This window comes from Mirounga angustirostris, unplaced genomic scaffold (genome assembly GCF_029215605.1).
Source record: "Mirounga angustirostris isolate CCGP_5_RB_7025 unplaced genomic scaffold, mMirAng1.0.hap1 SCAF_7, whole genome shotgun sequence".
NCBI classification, from domain to species: domain Eukaryota; kingdom Metazoa; phylum Chordata; class Mammalia; order Carnivora; family Phocidae; genus Mirounga; species Mirounga angustirostris.
The window spans coordinates 106,166,364-106,191,983 of record NW_026991715.1 but is presented as its reverse complement, the minus strand read 5'-3'; the positions used below and the strand labels follow the sequence as shown (position 1 = coordinate 106,191,983).

At 40.6% G+C, this 25,620-nt stretch overlaps 2 protein-coding genes across 6 annotated transcripts in view; one reads left to right on the top strand and one right to left on the bottom strand.

Moving 5' to 3' along the window:
* The window catches only part of LSM11 (LSM11, U7 small nuclear RNA associated), a 28,593-nt gene extending 19,674 nt beyond the window's left edge, over positions 1-8,919 (top strand). The window contains exons 5-6 of one of the 3 annotated variants that reach the window (XR_010413243.1): positions 6,948-7,061; positions 8,082-8,919. Coding sequence is in view for 1 of the 3 variants with exons in the window: in XM_045902056.3 (XP_045758012.2) it covers positions 6,948-6,951 (4 nt within the window). In the remaining 2 variants the exon portion in view is untranslated. Of the gene's footprint in view, positions 1-6,947 lie in introns of all 3 variants that reach the window. The other 2 variants (XR_010413244.1, XM_045902056.3) reach the window with 2 other exon arrangements.
* Positions 8,920-20,268: 11,349 nt separating this feature from the next.
* CLINT1 (clathrin interactor 1) overlaps positions 20,269-25,620 on the bottom strand; it is a 56,513-nt gene continuing 51,161 nt past the window's right edge. For 2 of the 3 annotated variants that reach the window (XM_045902038.3, XM_045902050.3), the window contains 3 exons: positions 25,016-25,290; positions 23,191-23,395; positions 20,269-22,009 (listed from right to left, as the gene is read on the bottom strand). In XM_045902038.3, the coding sequence (XP_045757994.1) occupies positions 21,663-22,009; positions 23,191-23,395; positions 25,016-25,290 (827 nt within the window). In that variant the 3' untranslated portion in view covers positions 20,269-21,662. The remainder of the gene's footprint in view (positions 22,010-23,190; positions 23,396-25,015; positions 25,291-25,620) is intronic. The other variant, XM_045902043.3, reaches the window with a different exon arrangement.

Here is a 25,620-nt window from a genome sequence, read left to right as displayed (position 1 = left end):
ACAGTATAACTGTGTAATGGGGAGTGTTGTGTATGTATTTATGTAAAATAGTATAAAGTAGTATTTACTTAAGGATATCTGTTGGGATTCTGTTTGTATGACCTTGTTCTAAGATTGATGCATGCTTGTGATCCTTGCCTCTCAGGGCAGAAAGCAATTAGTTCATTTGGTATTCTGTGTGAGAAATCTTAGGCCTGTGTACGGCCTCTTCCCTACCCTTGCCAGGTCCAATTATGCCTCAGCTGAGTCCTCTCCCCCCCCCCCCCCCGGCTTCTCCCCAGTCCCCAGAGTTCATCTGAGCACATCTGTTGCTCCATGAAAAGTGTTTTGGCAGAAACTTCCCTCCCCTGTGCTGGGAGTATCTGTCCTCACTGGCTTGGAACGGTTTTTGCTTATTTTATTTAAAAAAAAAAAAAAAAAAAATATATATATATATATATATATATAATATACACACACATGTATATACACATAGGCACATTTATATATCCTTATATATTAATATATATGTGTCATTTTATTTTCTTTTTTAAAGATTTTATTTATTTATTTGACAGAGACACAGCTAGAGAGGGAATACAAGCAGGGGGAGTGGGAGAGGGAGAAGCAGGCTTCCCGCCAAGCAGGGAGCCTGATGTGGGGCTTGATCCCAGGACCCTGGGATCATGACCTGAGCCAAAGGCAGACACTTAACGGACTGAGCCACCCAGGCGCCCCTATATGTGTCATTTTAATAGAGAGACCAACATTATGTATGACATCAAACCAAAAGTAATATCGATTCCAATTCCAAAATGGTTAGGAGAAACTGCTTTAAACCCTCACATGCCAGAGGAGGAGCCTGGAAGGATTCAGAATGTTTCCTTCCAGCTCTCCCTTCCACTTCGGTCCTTCCTACATATAACACTCAGTGATCATCACTTAAATCTATATTCTCTTACACTGAGTGCGTATTCAAAATTTAATACTAACTCTTCATATTGAAAAATATTGGCCAGGACCTGGTAGGCCTATTTCAGGTACAGAGATCTTCTTACCAGAACATAACATGCCTAGGAACCCATCCCACACCGGACTGCCCAAACGGTATGCCATGGCCTCTTGAGTGATATAATTGATGCCTCGGTTCTCGAGGCAGCTAGAACCTCTGGACCAGTCACCTCCAGCTGGAAGCATCGGCAGCTTCATCAGGGTCCCTGGAGGGTGGCTGAGTGGAACAAGGTGGGAAGGTGTAGCCCATGGTCATGTGAACATTGAACCTGGTAAGCCTGATGATATCCAGATTGTTACGCTCCATGTCAAGAGGCCAAACACAGATGCTAAGAAGTTGCTTCACAGCTCAGCAGCCAGCAGTAACACATGCCATTGCCCATTGTGGGCAAAGGCACAGTCTGCCTGCTCCTGGAAGGCTTTGTGTTCCAGGTGCCCCAGATGCCAGCACCAGCTACGTAACTTGCAGGGCCCAGTGGAAAGTGAAAATGCAGTGCTATTTGGCCAAAAATCATTTCAAGATGCCAACAACAGAGCCTGAAACCAAGAATGGGGTCCTTTGGAGGGTGGGGTCCCGTATGGCTGTCTAGGTCACACACCCATGAAGCCGGCCCTGCAAGAAGCAGAGCTCCAGGCCAAAGTACAGCCAGTCGCAATTTCCAGCGGAGGGAGAGGGGGCGGGGGGGGGGGGCAGTGAGGTTCTTGGCAGGTACAGCACTGAATCTATCTTCACACATATTGGATTCTTCCCTCCGTGACTGACGTGCCCTTTCAGAGGTGTCCAAGTCGGCTGTGCTTGGTAACTATGCGTGAGTGGTCTATGAATTAAAGCATTTTTATTTTGAAATAATTTGGTTTGAAAAAGTTGCCAAAGATTTGAAATCCAGTCACACAATCTCAAGGAATTTCAATAGGACCATTGTCAGTGAAAGAAAAAGTACTGTCAGATTCTTTAAGTATGACTCAAATATTATTAAATTTGAAGTGTCTTTAAAAAATGTTTTACTTTGTGGATATTACTAACCTGTATGAACAAAGTTTATTGTTAGTGATGACTATCAAGAATTTGGAGAGACTATGATTAAAGAGTCTTGACTATTACAAAAGTCTTCATCAGGAATTCCTATTTGAAGCATAAAATCTGCTGTAAAAAGCTATATTCATAAAAAGCAAATGCTAATTTCTCATTAAAAATTAAAGACATTATTTTTTGGAAAGTTTATACAAGTTCAGTATTTAGTATCTTCCTTATATTTTGAATTTTATTTTCTTATAATTATATAATATAAAGAGAAAGAATGATGAAGGCTTTTGCCAAGCCCCATACAGATGCCCTAAGTCCCCTTCAGTTTACCCTAGTGTGTACCTTAAAGTATAGTCATTTTCTCTGTGTGTTAGGAAGTAAAAAATGTTGGAAGCAGCAATATAGCCAGCAGCTGTCTCAAGGGGTCAGAAGCCGCTCGTCTGCTTTCAGCTACTAGGATGGCAGAGGCTACTGGACTGCAACTTGGCAAATCAAGGCATGGCTGAAACAGAATTCAATCATGGTGACAATTCACAGTATTTTATAGAACTGTTGAAATGATTATATGAGCACTACATGTAAAGTGCTTAGAACAATGCCTGGAACATGGGAAATGCTCAATTGTTGACAATTACTATTACCTGGCACCGAGGATAACTAGTAAGTTGACAAATTCTGTTGAATCGTGTCCACAATGCCTCAGCTCTGTTCTTGACCTCACTTTCCATTTTTCCTGTTCCGTCCCACCGTAGTTCAGTGTTGTATCACTGCTCAACTGGACAGTTATATTAGCCTCTTAATTTGTCTTTCAGCTTTCAGTGTCTTCATTTTTGACCCATCTGGTTCAGTCAAGATGCTTTAGGTGGCAAGTAACAGAATATCCAACTGAAACTTCTTTTTTCATGTAGTAGGACATCCACAGTTTCCAGAGTTAGTTCAGCTACTCAACAGTATCAGAGCTCTCAGGTTTAGGGAGTCTGTGTGTGCGCGCACACGCACACGCGCATACTGTTTTGTTTGTTTTGCCCCCCCCCCATGGTCTCAATATGGCCACTATAGCACCAAGTATTACCTTCATTAATGATGATATATAAAAGCATGGAGGGAAAGTGTATACTTGTGTGTCTCTTTTTATCAGGAAGGAAAATTCTCCCAAAAATCCTCTTAGAGTTCCTCAGAGCACATCCACCATAAACTAATCCACAGGCAAAGGGCAATGGAATTACAATAATAAATTTAGACTTTTCATCATTTATCCCTGGGCCTACATTCCCTAAGCATAGTACTAGTCCTGTAGCCAAACAGAACTGGAATTGTGATAGCCAGGAAAGAACAAAGGGTCTTGAGTAAACAACCAACAGTTTCAGCCAGTCCTTCCTGCACACCACTGGTAGATTCATCAAGCATTTCTTGCTTGAACAAGACTTCTCAGCCTGCTGGGTGAAGTCCCTGTCTCTTCACCTGGAAGTAAGTGTTTGGGCCCTAATTTAGCAGAGGAGTTCAGATTTCACCAGCAAAATCCTCTTGCAGTATCCTATACTTTTCCTTCATAGCCTGTTATCGCCTTTTGTAATTTACATGAATTTAGAGAAGTGCATGACTAGTATCTCTAGTCCCTAAATTCCACTAGGACTGTGTCTGTTTGGCTCACCATTATACTCAACACTTAACACAGTTCTTGGATGCAGTGGGTATCATAAATATTTGTTGAGTGAATGGACGTCTATACTTGTCAAAGGGATCAAGCAGCAATTTCAACAGTTAGATATTTAATCTGGCAAAAGCAGGTTTCTATGTAGCTATCAAAAGAGCTTGAAAGAATTTGGTACCTCAACATCACCAACATTTTGTTAAAGGACTAATTGCCATGCCCTATGTGCACGTGGGACCATTAGTAATTCTGTAGCTATGCAAATTAAAACAGTGATGTATGATTTATAGCTTTAATAACATTCTGAAGGCTCTTAAATTTTAATCACTTGCAACATCCTTTTTAATATTCAATTACTTTATTAACTAATTAGGTCACTTGCTGAAAAAGCACATAAGGCTGGTGCTATTTTAATATCAGCTGAGCCTCACAAAATACCTTTGAAATGGTGCAAATGGTTTATTTATTTTAAACAGATCATTAAGATGCTATAATTAATAAACCAATTATGAAAAAAAGGCCCGATAGTGATAGATGCACAAGTACAATAGCAGTGTCCGATGGATTAGTCATTTTCATACACATATATCAAGGGGCAAAACTTAAATGAAAACCCACTGTAAAAAGTGCTTTCCTAAATAATTAATTTGTGCAATGACTGATAACCCTATCACGGCAAACCTAACTTGAGGCTTGTTCATTACGCAAACCTGTAATGTGTACTTTCGTTTCATCTAATGACACTCAGGATGGAAAATCCACGGCACGCTAAACTTGGTGTTCCTTGATTACTTACAAGGCCATAATTTGCAGATGGAGCTGGGCACTTCATGACTTATCAGTGCATTGGAGTGAGCCAAGCCTCCCAGAGGAGAATCAGAAGGAGACCTATATAGGGTCGGGAGAATCCCTGCTTATTGATTTCTCAGCACCGCGTTAAGGTCTTCAAAGCAAACAATGTGAACAAAGAAAGCTGAGGCCAAGCCTGTGGGGATTTTTCACCCACTATTCTCAAAGGAGACTGTGCATCATAGCACTAAGCCTGCATTGCTAAAACACAGATATGTTAGGACTGTGGCTGGGGGTGCAGTTCTCAGGCTCAGAGTAGAATTTTATTTCTAGGATCAGGGAGAAGCAAGAGGAAGCAAAACATTTTGCTGGGCTGGGAAAGAACACTGTCAAATCCTAGAGGCCAGGTAATTTTTTTGGGGGGGGCTACCAACAACTTAATCATAAAAACATAATAACCACCATTTACTAAGTGCTTACTGTCTACTGACTAGACATGTACTGAACGCCTGTATCGTCTTCCTGGATACTTCTGGGAATTTGTTTAGTGGACATTTATTTCCTGAGCACCTTCTGGGACCAGGCACCTTCTAGGCACTGGAGACACTGGGACAAAGGGGACAGGCAAGTTTCCTGTTCTTAGGGGTTTACATTCTATTGCGGAAGTGAGACCAAAGCCATACATCCCCAGGAACCAAGGTCGAAAGAACTTCAGACAAGGCACAGTGCCATGAGAGTATCAAGCCGGAGAGCGGGAGGCTGTGACGGAGGGTGACCGAGGTCAGGGAAGGCCTCTCGGGGGAAAGCAACATTTGCAAAGGCACAGGAGGGTCTGGAGCAACGTAAGAGTTTGTTCTTCTGGCAATGTCCCCAGTTGTTTTCTGCTTAGTGTCCTTTTCAAGCTAGTGCAGGTGGATGGGGAAGGCAATTAGGGGAGGGGGCGGCAGGCTGGAGGTGAGAGTGGCCGGTAGGAGAGACTGAAGGAGAGCGGGAGATGGCCCGATTCTGTTGCCATCAGTATCCTGATCACTCTTTTCCAAGGGCAGGCACTCGTGCGCAGTCAGCCTCCAACAGGAACTCGCGCTCATCTCGTCGTTAGTGTGTGCGCTGGGAGGCCAAAAGCTGCAGAGAGAGCGGTTTCTCATCCCTTACTTCTCCCTGCCACTGTCATACTCCGAAAGTGGTTACAGCTCTGCTTTATGTTATCACCAGTCTGTTCTAGCACCTTCGTGATGTGTTAATGGGACTCTAAAATATTCATAAATTTCCACATTGTCCCATGGACGTTAAGTTCTTTGGGAAGAGCAACCTCGCCCAAACAATGAATCTGATGTGGGTGCTGCTCAAATATGTGGGGAAAAATATCCTTCCGCCTGGGTCCCTAAGGGAAAACATCAGAAAAGGCCCCCATAATCTCTGTCAACTGTGGACTAAACAACATTCCAGCAAGGTGTGCCCTTCCCTTATCTAGTGGGCCACTGGGACTTTTTATTACACCCACAGCGACTGATATATAGCCAATTCCCAGCACAAGCTGAATGATCTCTGAGCGGTATGTTAAAAACCTTCTTTTTGAAGGACACAAGAAAAGGTTAATTATAAGCAGACCACTATATAATGAAGACCTGCTTTGGTCGATGAAGTTCTTTCCCCTCTTCACCGACCCAAAATAGACCCTACCCATGAATGTAAGCAAAAAGAGTGTACTAGTGATACTTTAGTATTGAAGAGAAGAGCTGTGAGTTTTGCAGTGAACCTGGACAAGAAGAAGCTAGTTCTGTGCATCTTTCATGTCCTAGAAGCAGACTAGGGGACCTTTTCAAAGTGTTCACAAAAGTCTCCATTTCTCATTCTTGTGGCTTTCTGTGTGGTTCAACATAAACTATTCTTACCCACATTTTGTTCCATTTAATCACTAGCATTGTAACAGCATTATAATCTGTAAATTCTCTTTGCAACTATTTCTGCCACACTGAGTATTAAATAAATCTCTTCTAAGAAAATGAATTACTATAAACCATTTTTACAGAAAAATAAATTCTGAGTTATAAATGCATAGTGAGAAAATTTGGGAACATAGTCCATTTGTGGCCTGGGATGTCTTTCCTTTTTTTAAAATTGGAACTCAAATAAGATGGTTGAGTTTTGAGATTTCCAAAGGTCTGTAAAAAGACAGCATATGATTCCTCATGTGTGAGGGAGACCTCTTGGACACCCTTCTTTTCTTCAAGAGTGGATTCTTCAGAGTCTTCTGCCTTCCCTCCGGAACAGAGTGAGAGAGAGCAACAGACTGCAAACCCACCAAAAGTGCACCACCCGGGTCTATCGACTTTTTTCTCATATATGGTAGTAACCGAACTTTTTGACTAAACATCTTGATTCATAAAATGGTGTTTACTGTCCGACCCCCAAATGTACATACTTATAAAATAGATATCTGTCCTGTCCATGTGCTTATTAATCATTAGTAAAATTTATTTTTCTATATTTTAGATAAATAAATTACAAACAGATATCTCATCCTTGTCATGCCACGATGGATCCTCTGGCATTCTCCCAGGGCCTGTGTGAACCTACCTTTGATGATCACCACTCTGAGCAGTTGAGGTAACTTAAGATAGACATGGTTTCCTGCAGAAATATGTCCCATGTTGATGGGGAACAGATCTACTGTTAGGAGCATCTTAAGAGTGTTTTGGACATTCTTACATATGAATCTAGATGGAAAATGCATTAAACAAAAGCTTCTGGCTTTTACCTTTCCCTGGAGCTTCTCTGGGGATCACTGGTCAAAACAATTAAAGAGAGGTGCCATCCTGTCACATACCAGTGTTTCCCCAAGTTCTGCCCTGCTCATATCACCATCACATTTTTGCCTCATCAGTACCATGGTATCGTTATTTTAGAAATTACTTTGCTTCAAATTTTCTCATTTGCACTTAAATTAATATATTCAAAAAGATCCTTTATATCACGACCATAAATGGAATGCCAACCTCATAAAGTGAAAGAAATAAAAAAAAATTAAGTGTGTAATTATTTTAAAAAACCACGATGAGATATCACTTCACACCTGTTAGAATGGCTGTCATCAGACAGACAAGAGATGAGCTTGAGGGGTCTTGAACTGACAGTGACCACAACCGTGACTCTAGCAGGAGGAGGAGATGGACAAGGGGAAGGCCAGGTGATGTCGATCTTCATCTGAAATTGTCATAGAAGGGTAAAGGAGAAAGCCTTCATCTTCTGAGTTACATAAGATAACAAAATGTTAAATGCAAAACCAGAGGATGTTCGTGTTCAGTCACCACTGTCCAAACTCAGAAGGGATCTCCCTTTGCAGGGGGTAAATAAAAACGAATTGCTTGTAAGTAAAAACAAAACAAAACAGAAGACAAGAGATAAGGGTTGGTGAGGAGTTGGTGTAAAGAGAAACCTTGGGCACTGGTGGTGGGAATATAAACTGGTGCAGTCACTGTGGAAAACAGTGTGGAGATTCCTCAAAAAATTAAAAATAGAAAGTATATGATCCCACAATTCCACTTGTGAGTATACATCCAAAAGAAATGAAAACAAGATATTGAAAAGATATCTGCACTCCCAGGTTCATTGCACTATTATTCACAGTGGCCAAGATATGAAAACAACCCACATGTCTGTCAATGGATGAACAGATAAAGAAGATGTGGTATACGGATAGCCTGTGGAATAATACCCAGCCATGAAAAAGACATTTGTGACAACGTGAATGGACCTTGAGAGCATTATGCTAAGTGAAATAAGGCAGACAGAGGAAGACAAATACAGCATGGTATCACCTATATGTGGAATTACAAAAAAAGTTATACAGAAACAAAGAGTAGAAAAGTGGCTGCCAGACGGTGGGGGTGAGGGAAAAGGGAAAGATTAGTAAAAGAATACAAACTTTCAGCTATAAGATGAATACAGAGTGAGGATCTAATGTAAAACATGGTGACTATAGTTGATAACACTGAATTATATAAGTGAAAGTTGCCATGAGAGTAGAACGTAAGTGGTCTTGCAAAAAAAAAAAAGAAAGAAAGAAAGAAAGAAAGAAAGAAAGAAAGAAAGAAAGAAAGAAAGAAAGAAAGAAAGAAAAGATAAATATGTGTGGGGATGGGTGTGTTATTGAACTAGATGGGGGGATCTTTCACAATGTATATGAATATATCAAATCACCACGATGTATACTTTAAATATCTTACAATTTTATTTGTCAAATATACCTCAATAAAACTGATATTTTAAAAAAAGCCTTTAAAAATGTTCTCCCCTACACACAAAAAAAGTTCTTCCATCTGCTCCCCAAAATGACCAAACCAACCCAAATAAGCAAAAAAACCAAAGCACCACACATTGGGAAATATTGCCTTAAGTTATTTAAAAACTAATACAGTACTTGCTAGATCTTCCTGTCACTGTTTTTGCTGTCTTGACACCTGTAATCAAGCAACAGATTATATCTTCAGCTCCGCCATGTGCCTTCCTTTTCCATTTGGAGGCCATATGATTGGCGGGCTGTCGCCCTCTCTGCCAGGGCTCCTGGGCTTGGGCCTCGCTCTGCCACTGATTCTGATGGCCGCACTGTGCAGAGCAGGGCTCCAGTCCCCCCACCTTCCAGGGATCTGAATCCCTGAGAAGTCAGCTTTACTCTCAGTTCTGCCAAACGCCAGTGGTTCGCTTCCCACAACATACATTTCTGTTTTGTATTAAGAAAAATGACCTAGGGGGCGCCTGGGCGGCTCAGTCGTTAAGCGTCTGCCTTCGGCTCAGGTCATGATCCCAGGGTCCTGGGATCGAGCCCCGCATCGGGCTCCCTGCTCTGCGGGGACCCTGCTTCTCCCTCTCCCCCTCCCCCTACTTGTGTTCCTTCTCTCGCTGTATCTCTCTCTGTCAAATAAATAAAATCTTAAAAAAAAAAAAAAAGACCTAATCTGGTGTTAGTGGCAATAAATATTTAAGAATTTACTTTTATATTCCTGGAAATATTGAGTCCCGGTTTTTGTCCTGGCTCTCTCCGCAAAGTTACAGGACCTCAGTTTCTCCTTTTGGAATGGGAAGCTAACACACTATTTCCCTTCCTCCCTCCCTCCCTCTCCCCTCCCTCCCTCCCTCCCTCTCCCCTCCCTCCCTCCCTCCCTCTCCCCTCCCTCCCTCCCTCTCCCCTCCCTCCCTCCCTCTCCCCTCCCTCCCTCCCTCCCTCTCCCCTCCCTCCCTCTCCCCTCCCTCCCTCCCTCCCTCTCCCCTCCCTCCCTCTCCCCTCCCTCCCTCTCCCCTCCCTCCCTCCCTCCCTCTCCCCTCCCTCCCTCCCTCCCTCTCCCCTCCCTCCCTCCCTCCCTCTCCCCTCCCTCCCTCCCTCCCTCTCCCCTCCCTCCCTCCCTCTCCCCTCCCTCCCTCCCTCTCCCCTCCCTCCCTCTCCCCTCCCTCTCCCCTCCCTCCCTCTCCCCTCCCTCCCTCCCTCCCTCTCCCCTCCCTTCCTCCCTCTCCCCCCCCTCCCTTCCTTCCGAAGAACACCCTGTGCTGCCAGACCAAAGAGGGCCGGATCTGTGCGGCGCCCAGACAGGCCGACTCCTGGCGGCGCGGCCCTCCGGCGCACTCGGCAGCTGTGCCCCCGCGCACGGTGGGCGGCCGGGTCCGCGGGGCCTGTAGCTCCCCGAGGGTGCGGTGGGGATTCCTGCACAAGTGTGGGGAGCGTGTGGGGAGCGCCGTGGCAGCGCCGCTGGAAGGGGCCGCCCTCCACGCCGTCAGCAGGTCGGTCGGCAGCAGGGAGTTAGAGGGACCTGATGCAGTTGCGGGGGCCGCCGGGACCTCGAGCCGGTCCCTTCCCCCGCGCCGAGCCCCTGTTTGCTCCTACACGGTGGATTGCTGTGTCATTTCAGTAGCGGCTGAAAATCATGTAGGCGCTGCTGTGGCCCCTTCTTCATGTTCATCTGGCCCCGAGGAGATGATGGGCGGCCCGAGTCTGCGGTTTCCTCCAGCGGTTCAATTCCATCGGCGTCTCACAATGTGACCTTGGCGCGCGTCCCAGTGTTTACATCCTCAGTGCCACACGGTTATACTGCACGCAGATCTATTTTATTGTATGTTGTGCATAACGCTGTGTGTTTATGCATATATATTGTTGCGTAGGTTTCTGTACATAACACCTTGTGCAATTTAGAAGATTTTCAAGAGCGATTCTGACCTTACCCAGTATCTGCCATCTTCCTGCTTCTACAATCAAACCCCCAGGGAAGCTGTAACTTCACTGTAATATCAGCTCACAGGCCATCATGAGAATACACCGGGAGCATGGATGTAAACCTCTCAGCCTAGTGCCGGGTGAGGTGCCAGTAATGAAAGTTAACATAACTATGATCATTAGGTTCCTATTGTTTTCCATCCAGGGAGGGAACTATCAGCTATAAGCACCTAGTCTATGGTTATTATGAATATAATCATCCAAGGAAAGAGACAGAGGGAGATCACTCTCTCCTAGCATTGCTCACTCTTCTAGAGAAGAATGGGTATGTCCGCTGCCAGACCCTGGGTCTGGGTGAAGGCCTCCAGGGTCCTGGGGCTGGGACTGGCCTGGACCAGAGTCAGGGGAGGAGAAACAGGCACATGGGACAGGAGCCAGGCATGAAAGTCTGAAAAGGTGGCCTGTGGGTAGACCGCCCCGGATGTCTGCACTTGATTGGACTGGGAATGGGGAGCCATCCGTGGTGTATGAGCTGAGGAGACATGAACAAGACACTGGAAGTGAAGGAGGGGCTAGAAACACAGAAACCAAGGAGGAGGCTGTTACATTTGTGAGAAGTCATTCTGAGCTTAAGAGTGGTGGCCAGGGAATGGAAAAGATACTAGCTGATTTAGAGCAGTGTTAATCGTGTATATTTTTGGAGCAGATCTCAGATACTTTTTTGCTCTTTTTTGCTATAAAGAGTTATTTGTTCCATCTTCTTAAAGGTTTTTTCCTTTTCAAGTATAAAATATGGAATTCTGAGGCTACAACTTATGGATTTGAATGAAGACTGAACATTATTGAAGGATTTTATGAACCACAGCATTGATGGCTGAGTCCTGAGAATGCTATTGTTATGGGAAGCCCATGGAAAAATCCCCAGTGTGGGGTCTGGGACTCACCTACACATGTTTTAGAACAATAAAAATATAACATACAACCTTGACAGAGAAAAATACCATCACCCCAGTCCCAACTGAAAGGAACTGAACCTATCATCTGCTCCAAATAGCTTTGAAATGTGGTGAGGTAAAGGGAAAGAAGAAGAACTGAATAATAAAAGGAAGTTGTCTTGCAAATAGGTCATGAGGGGTGAATAAATAATATTATTTACATCTCCTGAGTTTAAGCCATTTATTGGCTGGCATCTAAGATAGGCACGTCTATGTATGTACAGGAGGCACCACGAGTTTTTAAAGGAATTTTTTTTCTTAAAAAAGAAAAATTTATTTTTTCATCATACTTGGACCGAAAATGATACAGTATTGTATCTGCCTGAGTATGGCACTGGGATTCCCTCAAATGTCTCCCCACCTGCTCGGGGTTAGAGACTATTATTGCATATCCAGAAATGACTTCCTACTGGATTGTGGTAGAGAATATTGTCATATTTACATGAACAGTACAAACTGTCCTTCCCTACCAAACCACTTTCCTGTCACTGAGGAACCCATCATGTGAAGTTTGGGATGTTTGGCTTTGCACTTGTAATATGAGCATATTAGATGAGTGGTAGTTGTGGTGGTAACTTTTATATAGTTTTTGGGGGAAATGGATCTTACATCCCCATGAATAAGGTGATCATCTCTGGGTAGGAATTCAGGATGATGCTTTGTTTGATAAAGGAGCCACTCCCACAACTGAGAGATTACACGGGTTTACATATGTATTTGATGCTATGGGGTTTTACAAAAACAATCATAATTCTCAGCTTTTAATAGAACATCAGTCTGTGGTGTTGTAGGGAGTGGGTGGGCCTTAATTCCTCCCTGCCCCTTATTAAAAAACTTATTCCCCATGGTGTACATTTTCGTTTATTTTCCAGGCATGAAATTAGAAAATAAATAAATAAATAAATAAATAAATAAATAAATAAATAAACAAACTCTGAGGTTGTATTGGGTTTTTCCTCAAAGGGACCAAGGAGGAGAAAATGAAATCTGATCAAAGGCCCTATGTCAAGGAAAAAACTGAAATCCAAAATGAGCCAAATGACACTTCTCAAAAATTAAACATGGGATTACCTCACAATCCAGCAATGCCACTTCCAGATATATGCCCCAAAGAATTGAAAACAGGGATTTGAATTCATAACAGCATTATACATAATGACCAAAAGGCAGAAACAATGTAGGCGTCCAACAGATGAGTGGATAAACCAAATGTGGTATGGACATACAATGGAATATTTTTCAGCCTTAAAAGGAATGAAATTCTGACGTATTCTATGATATGAATGAACCTGAAACATACTAACTGGAAAAAGCCAGACACAAAAGGACAAATACCGTGTGATTGCACTTTATGAGGTATTGAGAGTAATCAAACTCATGGACAGAAGAATTGTTGCAGCCAGGGGCTGAGGGGAGTGGGGGTTGGGGGGTTAGTGCTTACTGGGTCCCAGAGGTTCAGATGGGGAAGATGAAAAGTTCTAGAAATAGGTGGTGGTGATGGTTGCACAACAATGTGAAGGTACCTAATACCACTGAACAATACACTTAAAATGGTTAAAATGGTAAATTTTATGTTATTTACCACAATTGTACACATAAATTTACATTATACACATAAAATAGGTGTATTTTACCACAACTTAAAAAGAGATCATCAAAATGAAATAGAAAAGCTAGTTGAATTTACAAGAAACGTCCAGCTTTCCTCCTTGCCCTTAATAGTCCTCCAAAACATATTATCTGAGCACTTGGATGAGACTAGAGTGGTGGGTACATTTTAGCTAAGAAAATGTAAGCTCTTCTAGGTATAATCTTTGTTTAACCAGGATAATAATCTCAAGCAAGGCTTCTATGAATATGGCCCTCAAGAAGTCTCAGCCAATAAAAGGGGCAGGGGTCGTCCTAATCACACGACTATTAGGTGGGGTCTCACTGAGACCAGTTATCAAGGTCTGAATTGCTACCTGCACAAGGGGTGAGGGCTTCCCTCAGGAGGACCCGGCAGTTCCCAGGTTACCTGCAGACACATAGAAGTTTTGTTCTAAATATTTTCCAATTCACCGGAAGCCCATCGATGGCCCTACCAATTTGATCCTGATATTTCCTGCCTTTCTGATCCGGAAATGACTTCTTTGTTTTAAAGTGTCTTGGCAAATGTGTGGTTTAGTGGAACAAAATGGAAGGGATTTTTGAAACACAGACGTCATAAGCCTCAAATCAGGCAATCGGGAGCAAGAAGTCGTACATCCGAAACGTGGCCACCAGTTTGGGAAGGGTGTTAGCGCAAGCATGGAGCTACAAAGACACGATTGTTAACCTCCCAAACTCGATTCAATGTGACAGTGACACTTCACAGCACATTGCATCCAATCTCATTTGAAGCTGACAAAGATTGTTTCTGCTTTACATCTATTGGTTTATTAATGGTCTACAGCCTCTTAAGCAGATGCATATTCATTAGGTAGCCAGCTGTTAGGAGGTTCCCAGATGTCGAATGTAACTCTGTCTTGGAACACTTTTTTTTTCCTTATCATGAAACAAAGTAATTGAGGACTTATTAAAGAACCAGTTAATTACTAAAGCAGTACCTTATGGCACCCTTTTTATCATTCAAATCTGAGAACTCTTGGGACATCTAAAAAATTTGGTGAAGAGACAGCATTTAAGAGCCAACCTTTATTATATATTTATATAGAGAGACAGATACTGTTATGTGTGGAGACTTACACACATTTCCATGTTGGAGGGATTAAAAAGTACGTGAAAAGTTCTTAACGACTGAAAAAATTTCAGCTACAGTATCTTTTCCTTGGTTCATTATAGGCATTAGGTCCAAAAGACAACACTGATAAAGCTAGTATATTAACTAAGATTAAAGGTAGTTTAACATTTCTTTTACTTAATCTTATCACTTTCCTGTAAAAGATGACTTGAAAAATGGTTTTTCAACCATTCAATCATCTCAACTTTGTGTACCTTATGTCTCACACTTCATTTGATATTTTCCATTAAAGTTAGTATTATTTCTATATAAAAAATAATTCAACTATCGGCAATCAAACTAGTTTCCAAATTGCCACACATTTCTAAATGCCCTTAAAAAAATGTCACGTTTCTAAATGCCCTTTAAAATATATTAAAAACAAATAAATAAAAACTTACTCTAAAGATGTCAATTCAAATATTCCCTTAAGAACACCTTAAATCTAGAAATCCCATTTCTACTTTCATTTGGTAGCTGGGCATCTCAATTCTATTTCTCAAATGCAAGAATCACAGGAGCAAATAAAAAATTGCCAAGAGCACACAATCTTTAAAAAACATTGCTGTGCACTTTTTGAAATGGATTCCTTAAACAAGCAATCCAAGGCCATCCACCTTTCCTGCAGCTTGCCCTTAACATACTTTCTGATCCCTTGAGGGACCTTTGTGTTATACCACTCCAAACCTGCTGGAATTTTCTGCGCCTGATTTGGCTAATGTCTTATGCTAAGTTATATCACCATTTCTACAAAACAAACAAAAGGTTTACTCTTCAGAGGAGATCAGTTTTTATTTGCTCTGTGGCTCATCTCCTGCTGGTGACCTTTAGAAAATGCAAATAGATTTCATAAACATTCAGTGCTTACTTAAAAAAACGTATCATTTAACAACCATTTCCTAGCTGTCTACCCTATGTGGAGCTTTACATGGCACCTGGGACAACATAGAGATCAATGATATGCAAGAAAAACCTGACAATCTGAATGGCAGGTACAATCTTTAAATTAAGAGGTCTGATATATTCATAGAGGAGTAAAAATAAGGATAGTGGAATAACTGGATTTGGATTCCAAAGACCTGTCCTAGGAGACCTGGCTTCACTAACTACTCTGCTTTCCTGGGGCCAGTTTCCTCAACAACACGGGGCTAATGACCATCTTACCTTCTTAGCTTAGGGTGATCGTGAAAATCAGGGAGGAAATGAGTGTGACTCCACTCTGTAAACTATAATATGCAAATGCATTTCATTACTACTTGAAATAGTCAATTCGTATTTATAAATGGCCCCTTTGTATCGTTCACATATATATCAACCATTGATGTATTTCAGGTTGGACAGTAAACATCAAACTATTGCCATACAATTTTCCACTCGGGTTTTTCAAAGTGAGCCCTGTGACAACCATGGATATGAAAGCACCTGGGGCCTTCAGAATATACCATCTTTGATGGGCATAATCCCCTCTGAGGAACTTTTGAGGAGCGTGAAGTAATTACTTACCTCAGCATCCTAAACACCGACGATTCCCATGTCCTTGCCTATATCCTCAATTTTTCTTTTATATCGACCTCCAGCCACGCCCACTAGGCTTCTGATGGTTCTTTTTCCACTCGGAGTCTTCACATATGTGGTTCAAGCTCTGCTGATCTCTGTGTAAAAGCTCCCTTCTCAGAGAGGCCTTCCTGAGCTACCCTCCCTAAGTTAGGCCTCTCTCTTTTTGTGTAAGAGCCACTAGAGGGTCTCCTTCAGGACGCTCACACATGCACATGCTTCTGTGGTGACCTGATGGGCAGGTTTCTGTAGCGGAGAACTTGAGGCAGTGCTGGCAGCAGGTGCCTGAGGGGTATGAGCCGGGGCGCCTGGGGCGCTCAGTCAGTTAAGCGTCTGACTCTTGGTTTCGGCTCAGGCCCTGATCTCAGGGACCCAGGCTACTGCCTAATATTTTAGAAAACGGTTTAATAAAACCGGTTTATGACTCACCAGACACAAAAGATCACATTTTCAACACTTCATTAACAGAAGTTGATTCTGTGCCCATTTTATACTAATCTCCAAAATGAAGCTCTTCCAAGAGGGAGTTCTGCCTAGGATTTCCTTCCTCTTTGTGTGACAAAAACTCTGCCAAACCTACTGAAGGCTGACTTTGCTGATCAGTTACTGAAAATTGACAGTCTCCATTTTGGGCACTCTGCATAACAATCTTTTCAAAGCTACTTTTGACTAGTTCTGGACATCCCTGTTCTGTATCGATCAGAGGGAGGTCATTGTTCTATAGGTTATGAGAGTGAAGGGAGTTGATGTATATAAGGCGAAGGTAACCAGTACAGAGCTTGCTCTTACCATTGCATGAATGGATGAAAACCTCACTAGATTCCTTCAGTTTGGGGGATCAGATTTATCTAGGTTCATAAGGAACACTGTCACTGTGGATGCGCTATTTCTATAGTCTTATGCTTGTGTGAAATATTTGGCAGAGAACACAGTATACAAAGTTGCCAGGTCCCCTTGCAAACAAGCCAGAGGTCTTCAGGTTTGACCCATCTTACTCCTCAGAGGACAGAAAGGGAAACGTGAAAGGTTTACAACTCACCAAGCACTCAACACCCAGTCGCTCAGTCTAAGCTTTTCTAAAAAACCCCAAATGGGTAAGAAACTTACTTCTTCATATTATAAAGACTAGGAAATATGCACTGTGTATAAGAAGAAATAATCTCGAAAACTGAGCACTGATGTCACAAAGTTCTAGTATTCAGTATCCAGAGAGCAATTTCATGTGACAGTCATTCTGCCTGTGACTGAAGTGAAAAGCAAAACTGAATTCTTTGTACCTCAAGCAGATCACCTTAGAATAAATCAAGCAAATGGATAGTTACTATGAACTAATCTTACCTATTAATTCTCAATAGATAGCAATGTGGTCTGAGGACGACTGGGGAGCCCTGAGCAAGTTCCCACCCTTTCCAACCTCACATCCTGAGGCCAGACTTCTTTCATGTATTTCCACCAAAACAACATAGCACAGTGGACTGAATGCAGAAGCAGATAAGAGACTTCAGCTGTATTCTATTAAGCCAGGTAATAAAAAGATTTTCAAAAATGTAAAAAAAAAAAAATGCCACTCTTCTCACAAATTTTTATTTTGGGAGTTTTTTATAAAATTGTAATTTGACAGGGCTGCCTGGGTCGCTCAGTCTTAGGTTAAGCATCTCTTGATTTCAACTCAGGTCATGATCTCAGGGTCATGGGATCCAGCCCTGCATAGGCGTGCTGCACTTGGGAGCCTGCTTCAGATTCTCTCTCTCAGTCTCCCTCAACGTGCCCCCCCCCACCACCCCTGCTCATACTCTCTTAAAAAAAATTATAATTTGACGGGTAATGGGGTTACTGTAAAATCAGAATTTTTAAAGTTGCTCAGTTTTTATTTCAAATATAGTAAATATCGATATGACCCACATAAACATAAAAGTTCTCTGGGGCTATCAATTTTTAGGGTGTAAAGGGGGTTCTGAGACCAAACTGCTACATATACCAACTCTAAGCACTCATAATAGAATGGCAGAGTGTTTGGAGCACTGAAAGAACACAGCTCCAAGATGTACAGTTAAAAAAAATCAAATGGAAAAAAAAATGCAGGGTTTTACAGTCCAGGACTCAGTTATTTACAGTAATGACATTTATTTTAAAGAGTAACAAATAAAACCCATGTTTGCCCATCAGGACTTTCAAATCCCTCCCAAATCCCTGGGAAGCTAAGCGTCTGAACTGGCTGGATGCTGATTCCTCACCCGTTGGGCTAAGCAAGTGCAGTGTGAAGGGGCGCCGGGGCCTACTTACTATGCCTGCGAGGAACAATGCATTAGCAAGGCTGCCGTTATTAAGCAGAAACATACATACACACACCCACACACAGAAGAAGACACGCAAGAATTAAAGTCATAATGAGTAAAAGTAAAAAACCAACGAACACTCTTTCATGGGTAGATTTTTTTTTTTCTCCAGTCTTTATATCTGATTGCTTATCTGGATATAAGAATAGGAAGATCTTAGTCAACCAAACTCCAGAAGTCAATAGAAAAATTGAGATCTCTACTGCTTCTAAAAGCTGGGAACATTCTAATGAGGGTTATTTGTGTGGCAAATCCCATACCACTTTCATAGTTTTCTGCCTCACATCTGCACTAATGTGGTTAAGCAGAAGTGAGTCAATACGTTCACAAAATAGCTCATTTACAATTTCCTTGTCTGTTACAAGAAATTGGAATTAAACTCAGGCAGATAGGAAAATCCTCAGAAATCAACTTAGTATCAGTCCCTAAGGCTTTCTTAACTACACACGGCTTTTGAGAATACAACCGGAGCGGGTTTGTTGCATAAATGGCGTGCATGTGAAGTGTTGAGCAGTGACTGATGCTGAGTCTTGGTATGTAAGCACGTTTACCAAAAATAAAAATGGGAGGCAGAGAAATAGTGTGCTATGTCCATGCCAGGAGGTCTGACACATCATTATGTATCCACTACTTCCAGATTTTAAGTTCATTTTAGGAAAGATGTATTCGGGCCCAGAGAAGTCAGGTAAATTGATCAGTGTCACATAGTGTGCATGGTTGAAATGGGCGTAGATCTGCTTCCAAGTCCATGCTCTTTCCACTATGCAATGCTGTCTCCCAGGAAAGTTGACACACAAAGCCAATTTACTTCATAAACCTACTTACTGGGTGTGCTCTGTGCTTAGGACAATTAGCTTTATTTTACTAATGTGCTTCATAAATATTTGAGAAAGTAACTATAGGCCTCAACTTATTGACTACCCCAAACCCAACATAATGGCTATCGTTCAATTTATTATAAACAAAAAAGGGAAACACCCGAAGTTCCATACGAGAACATTTGTGGTTCCTGAAGATTTTATCGGAGAGGTTAAAAAAAAAAATACAGTAGGCAGAAGCCGGTGAAAAGGTGAAGGGGTACAGGACCGGCAGAAGGGAGCCCAGCAGACTATTTAGAGTATTTCTTGCCAACTCCAAAATATTTGGGGGTATTTAGACCTTTCTTTGAAGTATCCCTTAGTAACCCTTTCAGAAATAAATCATTACATTGGATGGATTTCTTACTGAGGCAATTCTTTCCTTTCAGGGGCTCTGAAACAAAAATACTGACAAGATAGCAAACTGTAGGTTGAGGTGCCATCATACATGAGCTGGGGCTGGCTCCCTTCTGCCTTCAGAGACATAATATAGGAAGGAGGCATAGTACGGAAAATGCTTTACAGATAAATCTTATTAGAAAAGAATTTTTAAACACAAAAGTTTAGAAAGAAAATATTTATTTCCTCTGAGAATCGTATGTATTTGAAAAGGTGATGCTATACCTCTCAGTTTAATGAAAAAATTCACTTAAGATTATGCGTTTCAAGTATCAGTGAAGATCTTCTCCATGCTGCCACCGGAGCCTGGCTTGATTGCTCTGAAGTAACAACACTTGAAAGCTCCTATTCTTTGAAACTAATTTAAACACATTGAATTGTTGAAAGATTAAAAACCACAGTCAGCTAATTACACTCTCTCTCATCTCTTATTCAGCAAATGAATCACTTTTCATTACCACTTAGCTGAAGTACATGAATTTCTGCCTAATTAGAAATGTTGTAGATGGAACATTAGCAAGAATGGAGCGGGTCAGGATATCTTTGCTGCTTCATTTTTAATTCCTAATAGTAGAGTCTGAGAGGAAAGAATAGAGAAGTCATTAAATAATTTTAAATTATTTATAAAAATTACTTTGCCCAAATTATAATTATTTTTTCCCCAAACGGTCTCAAATGTCTAACAGAATGAAAGAAAAAGCAGTTCAACATTGATTTTAATGAACATTTTAATGTTATGTATAACAGAACATTATGAATACAATGGAAACAAAGTTTTGTCAATTTAATAAAAAAAATTTCAACACAAAGTGGGAAAGTAATAATTTGATACCTATATTATAGTATTTATTTTTAAAAATATTCCCAGCTTGAGGGTGAAACAATTTTGCATTCCAAACTCTAGAATCATGATTTTCATGTGAGCTTAATGCAGAATTACAGCAGGAAAATGAAAACATTTTAATTAATTTCCTTTATTTGCCATTAAATCAATAAAATCTCTGACTGCTACAGGTCTCCTTTAATAATATATATTTAACTCCTCTCTATTGGAACCATATTGCTAATGCCATATTATATACACTCAAAACCAAAACAAAGCGAATACTGTATAAAATCTAAAAGCCAACATTGTTGAGTTCTAACATTTATATTTAACTTAAAATTTTAATGAATTTTTACCTTTTCAATTTTTTGAAAAGACACCAAAAAAATAAAAATAAATATTTTTCTCTTTTGACTGTTCCTGACTGGTTAAGTGGTGGCTACAGGGATAAACACAGAAGGAAGCCTTGCCAAGTTAACCACTGCAAATTGTAAATAATGACTGCTAAAAACAAACAAAAATACTGGAGGGTTTTTTTTTTTTTTTCTTTTAAAGGAAACCATAGAGCAGTCCTGAAAAAAAATATTTTTCCTAGTTCTGCAAAGGATAATTATAGCAGAAGATATGGGAAAAGTACCATAGCTATCATCAATTGCTTGAAGAGGTTTCGTTACAATAAAAATTTGGATAGTATAATAGTAATAGCAGTGTTGCTGGAACATTAGCAAAAGTATATACATTCCAGTTACCTTTGATTTAGCCATAATCACATATGTATGCCTTTTTTGGACAAAAATATATATTTTTATAAAAAACTGATCATCCAACTTTAATGATTTCATTTATGGACTCAAGAGTGGTAGTAAAAGGAACAGACCCAATTATGACAAGGCGATTCAGGGACAGAAAAATCAAGTTCCTCAGGAAAAGAAAAGTATAAAATTAGAGATTCAAACACATTTATTCAGCCCTATTCCAGTCTTCCCACAAATCATGATGTTAAAATGGGCTCTTCAATTTATAAAGGCTTTCAAGGTCTCACTACCCCACTTGTGGTCTATTCTCACTGGGAAAAATGATTTTGACTGCCTCATCTGAAGTGCCCTTGCCTGGCCATCTGAAATACTAGATACTTCACTTTTATAAAACAGCCTTTTTGGTTCTTTATGTAGGTTTATTTTAATTAATTGATAAAAGGGGAGTTGATTAGCATTTTCCATCCCAACATCACCTATCTTCATTAAAAATCCTTCATTCAATCTGCTCCTTTACAATCTCTCATTTGCTAAAGTTGGCGAAATTTGCAAAGGCATCTTGCTTGGGTTGTACAGTTCCAGAAGTCATGGCTAAGTTAGGCATGCCCATTCCCATTGTGCCTGTGAGGCCCATCCCAGCAGTGGACATCCCCATGTTCATGTTCATGCCCATCATGCTCTGGTTCATCATTGGAGTACTTCCAAGAGGGGCCATTCCCATGGTGCCAGTCATCACACTGGGCATGCTCATAGGCATGGGTCCCCCCATCAAAGGGTTAGTTTGGGGCCGGACAGGAATTATATTTGATGGAGAACTGAGGTTCACCGCTCCAAAACTTTGGGTCATCACATTCATAGGCTGTTGCATACCTACCAGAAGAGACAAACAACTTTACATTAGATTCAACAAGCAGAATAATAATACAATCTTCTGACCATCAACACTTGTAAGCCCTAATAAAATTCTTTACAGTGGTTTTACAAGAAAAGTCAATTAACTCGCATTATTTGCTCTAGAACAATACTCTGTGGTTGTTAACTCTGGTTTCCCAAAGATGTAGAAACAGTTAAGAGTGGGCTGGGGGAAAACATGAGGCACTTTACTTCATTTTTTTTAAAGATTTTATTTATTCATTTGAGAGAGACTGAGAGAGTGAGCGAGAGCATGAGCAGGGGAGGGGTCAGAGGGAGAGGGAGAAGCAGACTCCCTGCTGTGCATGGTGACCAACGTGGGGCTCCATCCCAGGACCCCGGGATCATGACCTGAGCCGAAGTCAGATGCTTAACTGACTGAGCCACCCAGGCACTCATTTTTTTTTTCATGAGGCACTTTAAAATCATTCTGACGAACTTTATTGTTGAATTCAACCTAACGAGTTGTCAGGAGCTACTATGTATCAAAAGCCTTGAAAAGCTTTATACTCTTTGATTCACTCTATTTTTAGAACATTACATTAAGGAAAAAAATCACAAGTACAAATATTTATATAAAATCATGGAGTTATTTATAATAGCAAAGAGCTGGAAACAACGGAAATAACCAACGATAAACTGTACACTGATATAATGGATAACTATAAATATCTAAAAAATCATTTTTTCCCTAAGAATATTAAATACAGGAAAAATGCTAATTTAATGCAGAATGACAACTGCAAGAAACAAAACAATATAAACAGAATAATGTCAAGTGTTAAAAACATGGTTAGAAAAGACAGAAAGAAATATTAATGGTGATTATCCCTGGATTATGGAGTTAAGATGATCCTTGTTTCCTGGTCATATTTACCTAGATATAAAACATTTTCTACAACAAATATTTTCATTTTAGTGATTAGATTCCCCAAACTCACCAAAATACAATCAATGTTATCACGCCAAGAGCAGAATGAATACAAAGTAACCCAATAGGAAAAAAATCCTAAGCAATCACACAGTTGCCTTCAGTACGGTCTGCATCATGTATTCTTATTTCATGGCTTGAACTAGTCCTGGCATAAGGGTAAAGATTACAAGTGCACAAAGAAGCAAGATGTCTTGGGGCAACTTACTCTGCTGTTGAATCATTGTATTGAGCGATGGCTGCTGGGGTTTGGAAGGCTGCATTCCAGGTAGTAAGTTGTCTAGGCTGATGTTTACACTGGGGTCAGACCAAGTAGAGGGCAGGGTTTTGCTGACTGGTTTCTGGACCATATCTGTATTCTGATTATAGAGAGGATTAGGCTTCTGCAGCACTGTGCTAACACTTTGCAAAGGCTGGAAAATAGAAAAATGCTCTAAAAATTAAGCATTTGCTCTATAAAGGTTATCAAATGGCAATTTAATCACAATAACTCCAGATATACACTAGACTTAGTAACAAACTCCTGAAACCAAAAAGAACCACAAAAGTTCTAGGCTAAGTTCTTTAAGCTGAATCACTACCTTCCCCAAAAGGTTCCTCTGAATCCCAACTCATGTTTGGGGTTAAAAAAAAAAACAACCCAACATATTTATATGAACAATTACCCTCCCATCACCCAAAGTCTAGTAGAAGCCACCATCCCATGGCAACTACCAACTTCAGGTTAGGATAGCTTTAAGGAAATATACAAGTGGAAATCTATTATTACAAGATGGGTTGTATTCAGGATATGATTTCTCATGTTATAAAAAGCAAAACTATCAAAGCACCAAATTATACTGCACAAATTCTGACATTTTCCTGCTCTGTGTACACTTCTATTGCCTAAAGTGAGCAGCAACATTTGTGGAACTTGATATATGTGGACCAATTCAGGAGATAGGAGAAATTCAGGAGAAAGAAGCAGGGATGCCTCATAGTTACTAAGGATAACTATGAAAAGGACAGAAAAAAGGAAAAGGAATAGAAACAGGAAAAGTAATTAAAAATGTACCAATGTAAATAATTACAACATAGCTGCAATTAAGACTGCAAGTAAGTAGACTGGCTTTATGTTTAGACCACATGAAAGAAACTCAAAAGAATAAAGTGGTTTGGGCTTGTTTAGTGGTGCACAGTTCAATTTAATGGTACTGGTGTGCCTTTCATGTCCTTTTTCTTAATGTTAGGTCCAACTTCTGTTATATAGAACATCACCTTTCTGCTTCTTTCTTCTCTTCCTCCATGCTAATACCCAAAAGAGGAGAATCTACATATTAAAATGAGTAATTAGCATCATAAAAAATATTCTGAATTGCTTGAATCGAAAACAGCAAGTTCCTGGTACAACTCAGACAGATATACTCTAACTCTGTGCTTGTGTGAATTTTTTTTTTTTTTTTTTTTTAGCTTGTGTGAATTCTTAGTATTAGGTAATTTAGATTTAACTGTAAAAAAGTGAACTAAAAAACTCCCATTTAGTTGTTTTTCTTTATGAAAATGAGAGTTGACAAAAGAGCCTATATAAAAATTACATAATGTAGAACAGGCCTAAAACAGGGAAGAGTATTCATCATTTTAGAGAATGATTTTCTATATTGGTAACGACTCCTTGCAACCAATGGCATTTTTTTGAGGATCAGAGATTTTACTAAGTGAATATAGGCCAGGGTGAAGCAATTATCTCTATTCCTTATTAAAAATAGACTTTTTAAACTACTAAATACCAAATTGTTTATGAATTCAATAAATCTTTAGCAAGTGCCTCCTCTGTGCAAGGCATCATGCTTGGCTTTGCATGGACTACAAGATGGGTGAGAAGGCCTTGCTCTCTAGAACCCAAAGGCCTACCAGGGGAAAGAGTCTAAGATAAATGCAATGTGCAAAAACTGTGTATGGCTTTTTTTTTCTGTCTCACGATAGTCTACCATTACATTAATTACAGAATCTCAAAGACTAGGAATCGAAGTTTCCAAGGGAGGCAGACAACTTACCTGTGATCTTGACATGGGCAACCCCAGGCCTACAGTATTAGTGCTCATCATAGAGAAATTCATACTCTGGGAAGATGTCATGGTTGCCTGGGACGAGCCCATAAGATCAAATAGGTCCGAAGAATTTGAGGCAGCTGGCTGTGAGCCACTGACAAGTTCTACAGATGGCTGTGAGGCACTGCCAAAGAGCTCACCACTGGAGGCACCAGGGCCTGATGGGGCTTGGTTGAAGGCACTCCAGTCACCAAAGTCTCCATTCCCACTTGTTGCTGTAACTAAGAAGGAACAGTGAGGGTAAGAAACTTTCTGAAATGTGCAGAACAAAATAACAATGAATGAAATGAAACAAATTAGAGCTGATCTGTGTCCATCCAGATTAACATCTGCAGGTACCATCTCCATCTGGACATTATTTTTCTCATGAATATTCCACAAATGTTAAGTAGGTGGCAAAGGAAAAAAAAATTCACATATAAAGTAAAATCCACCTCTTAGCAGGTCTGAGGTGATACACAGAAATTACAATCAAAACTTTCCTTCATCCTAAGTTTGCATATCATCAAATATACTGCCAGCTAAACAAATATGAATTAGCCTAAGACCCT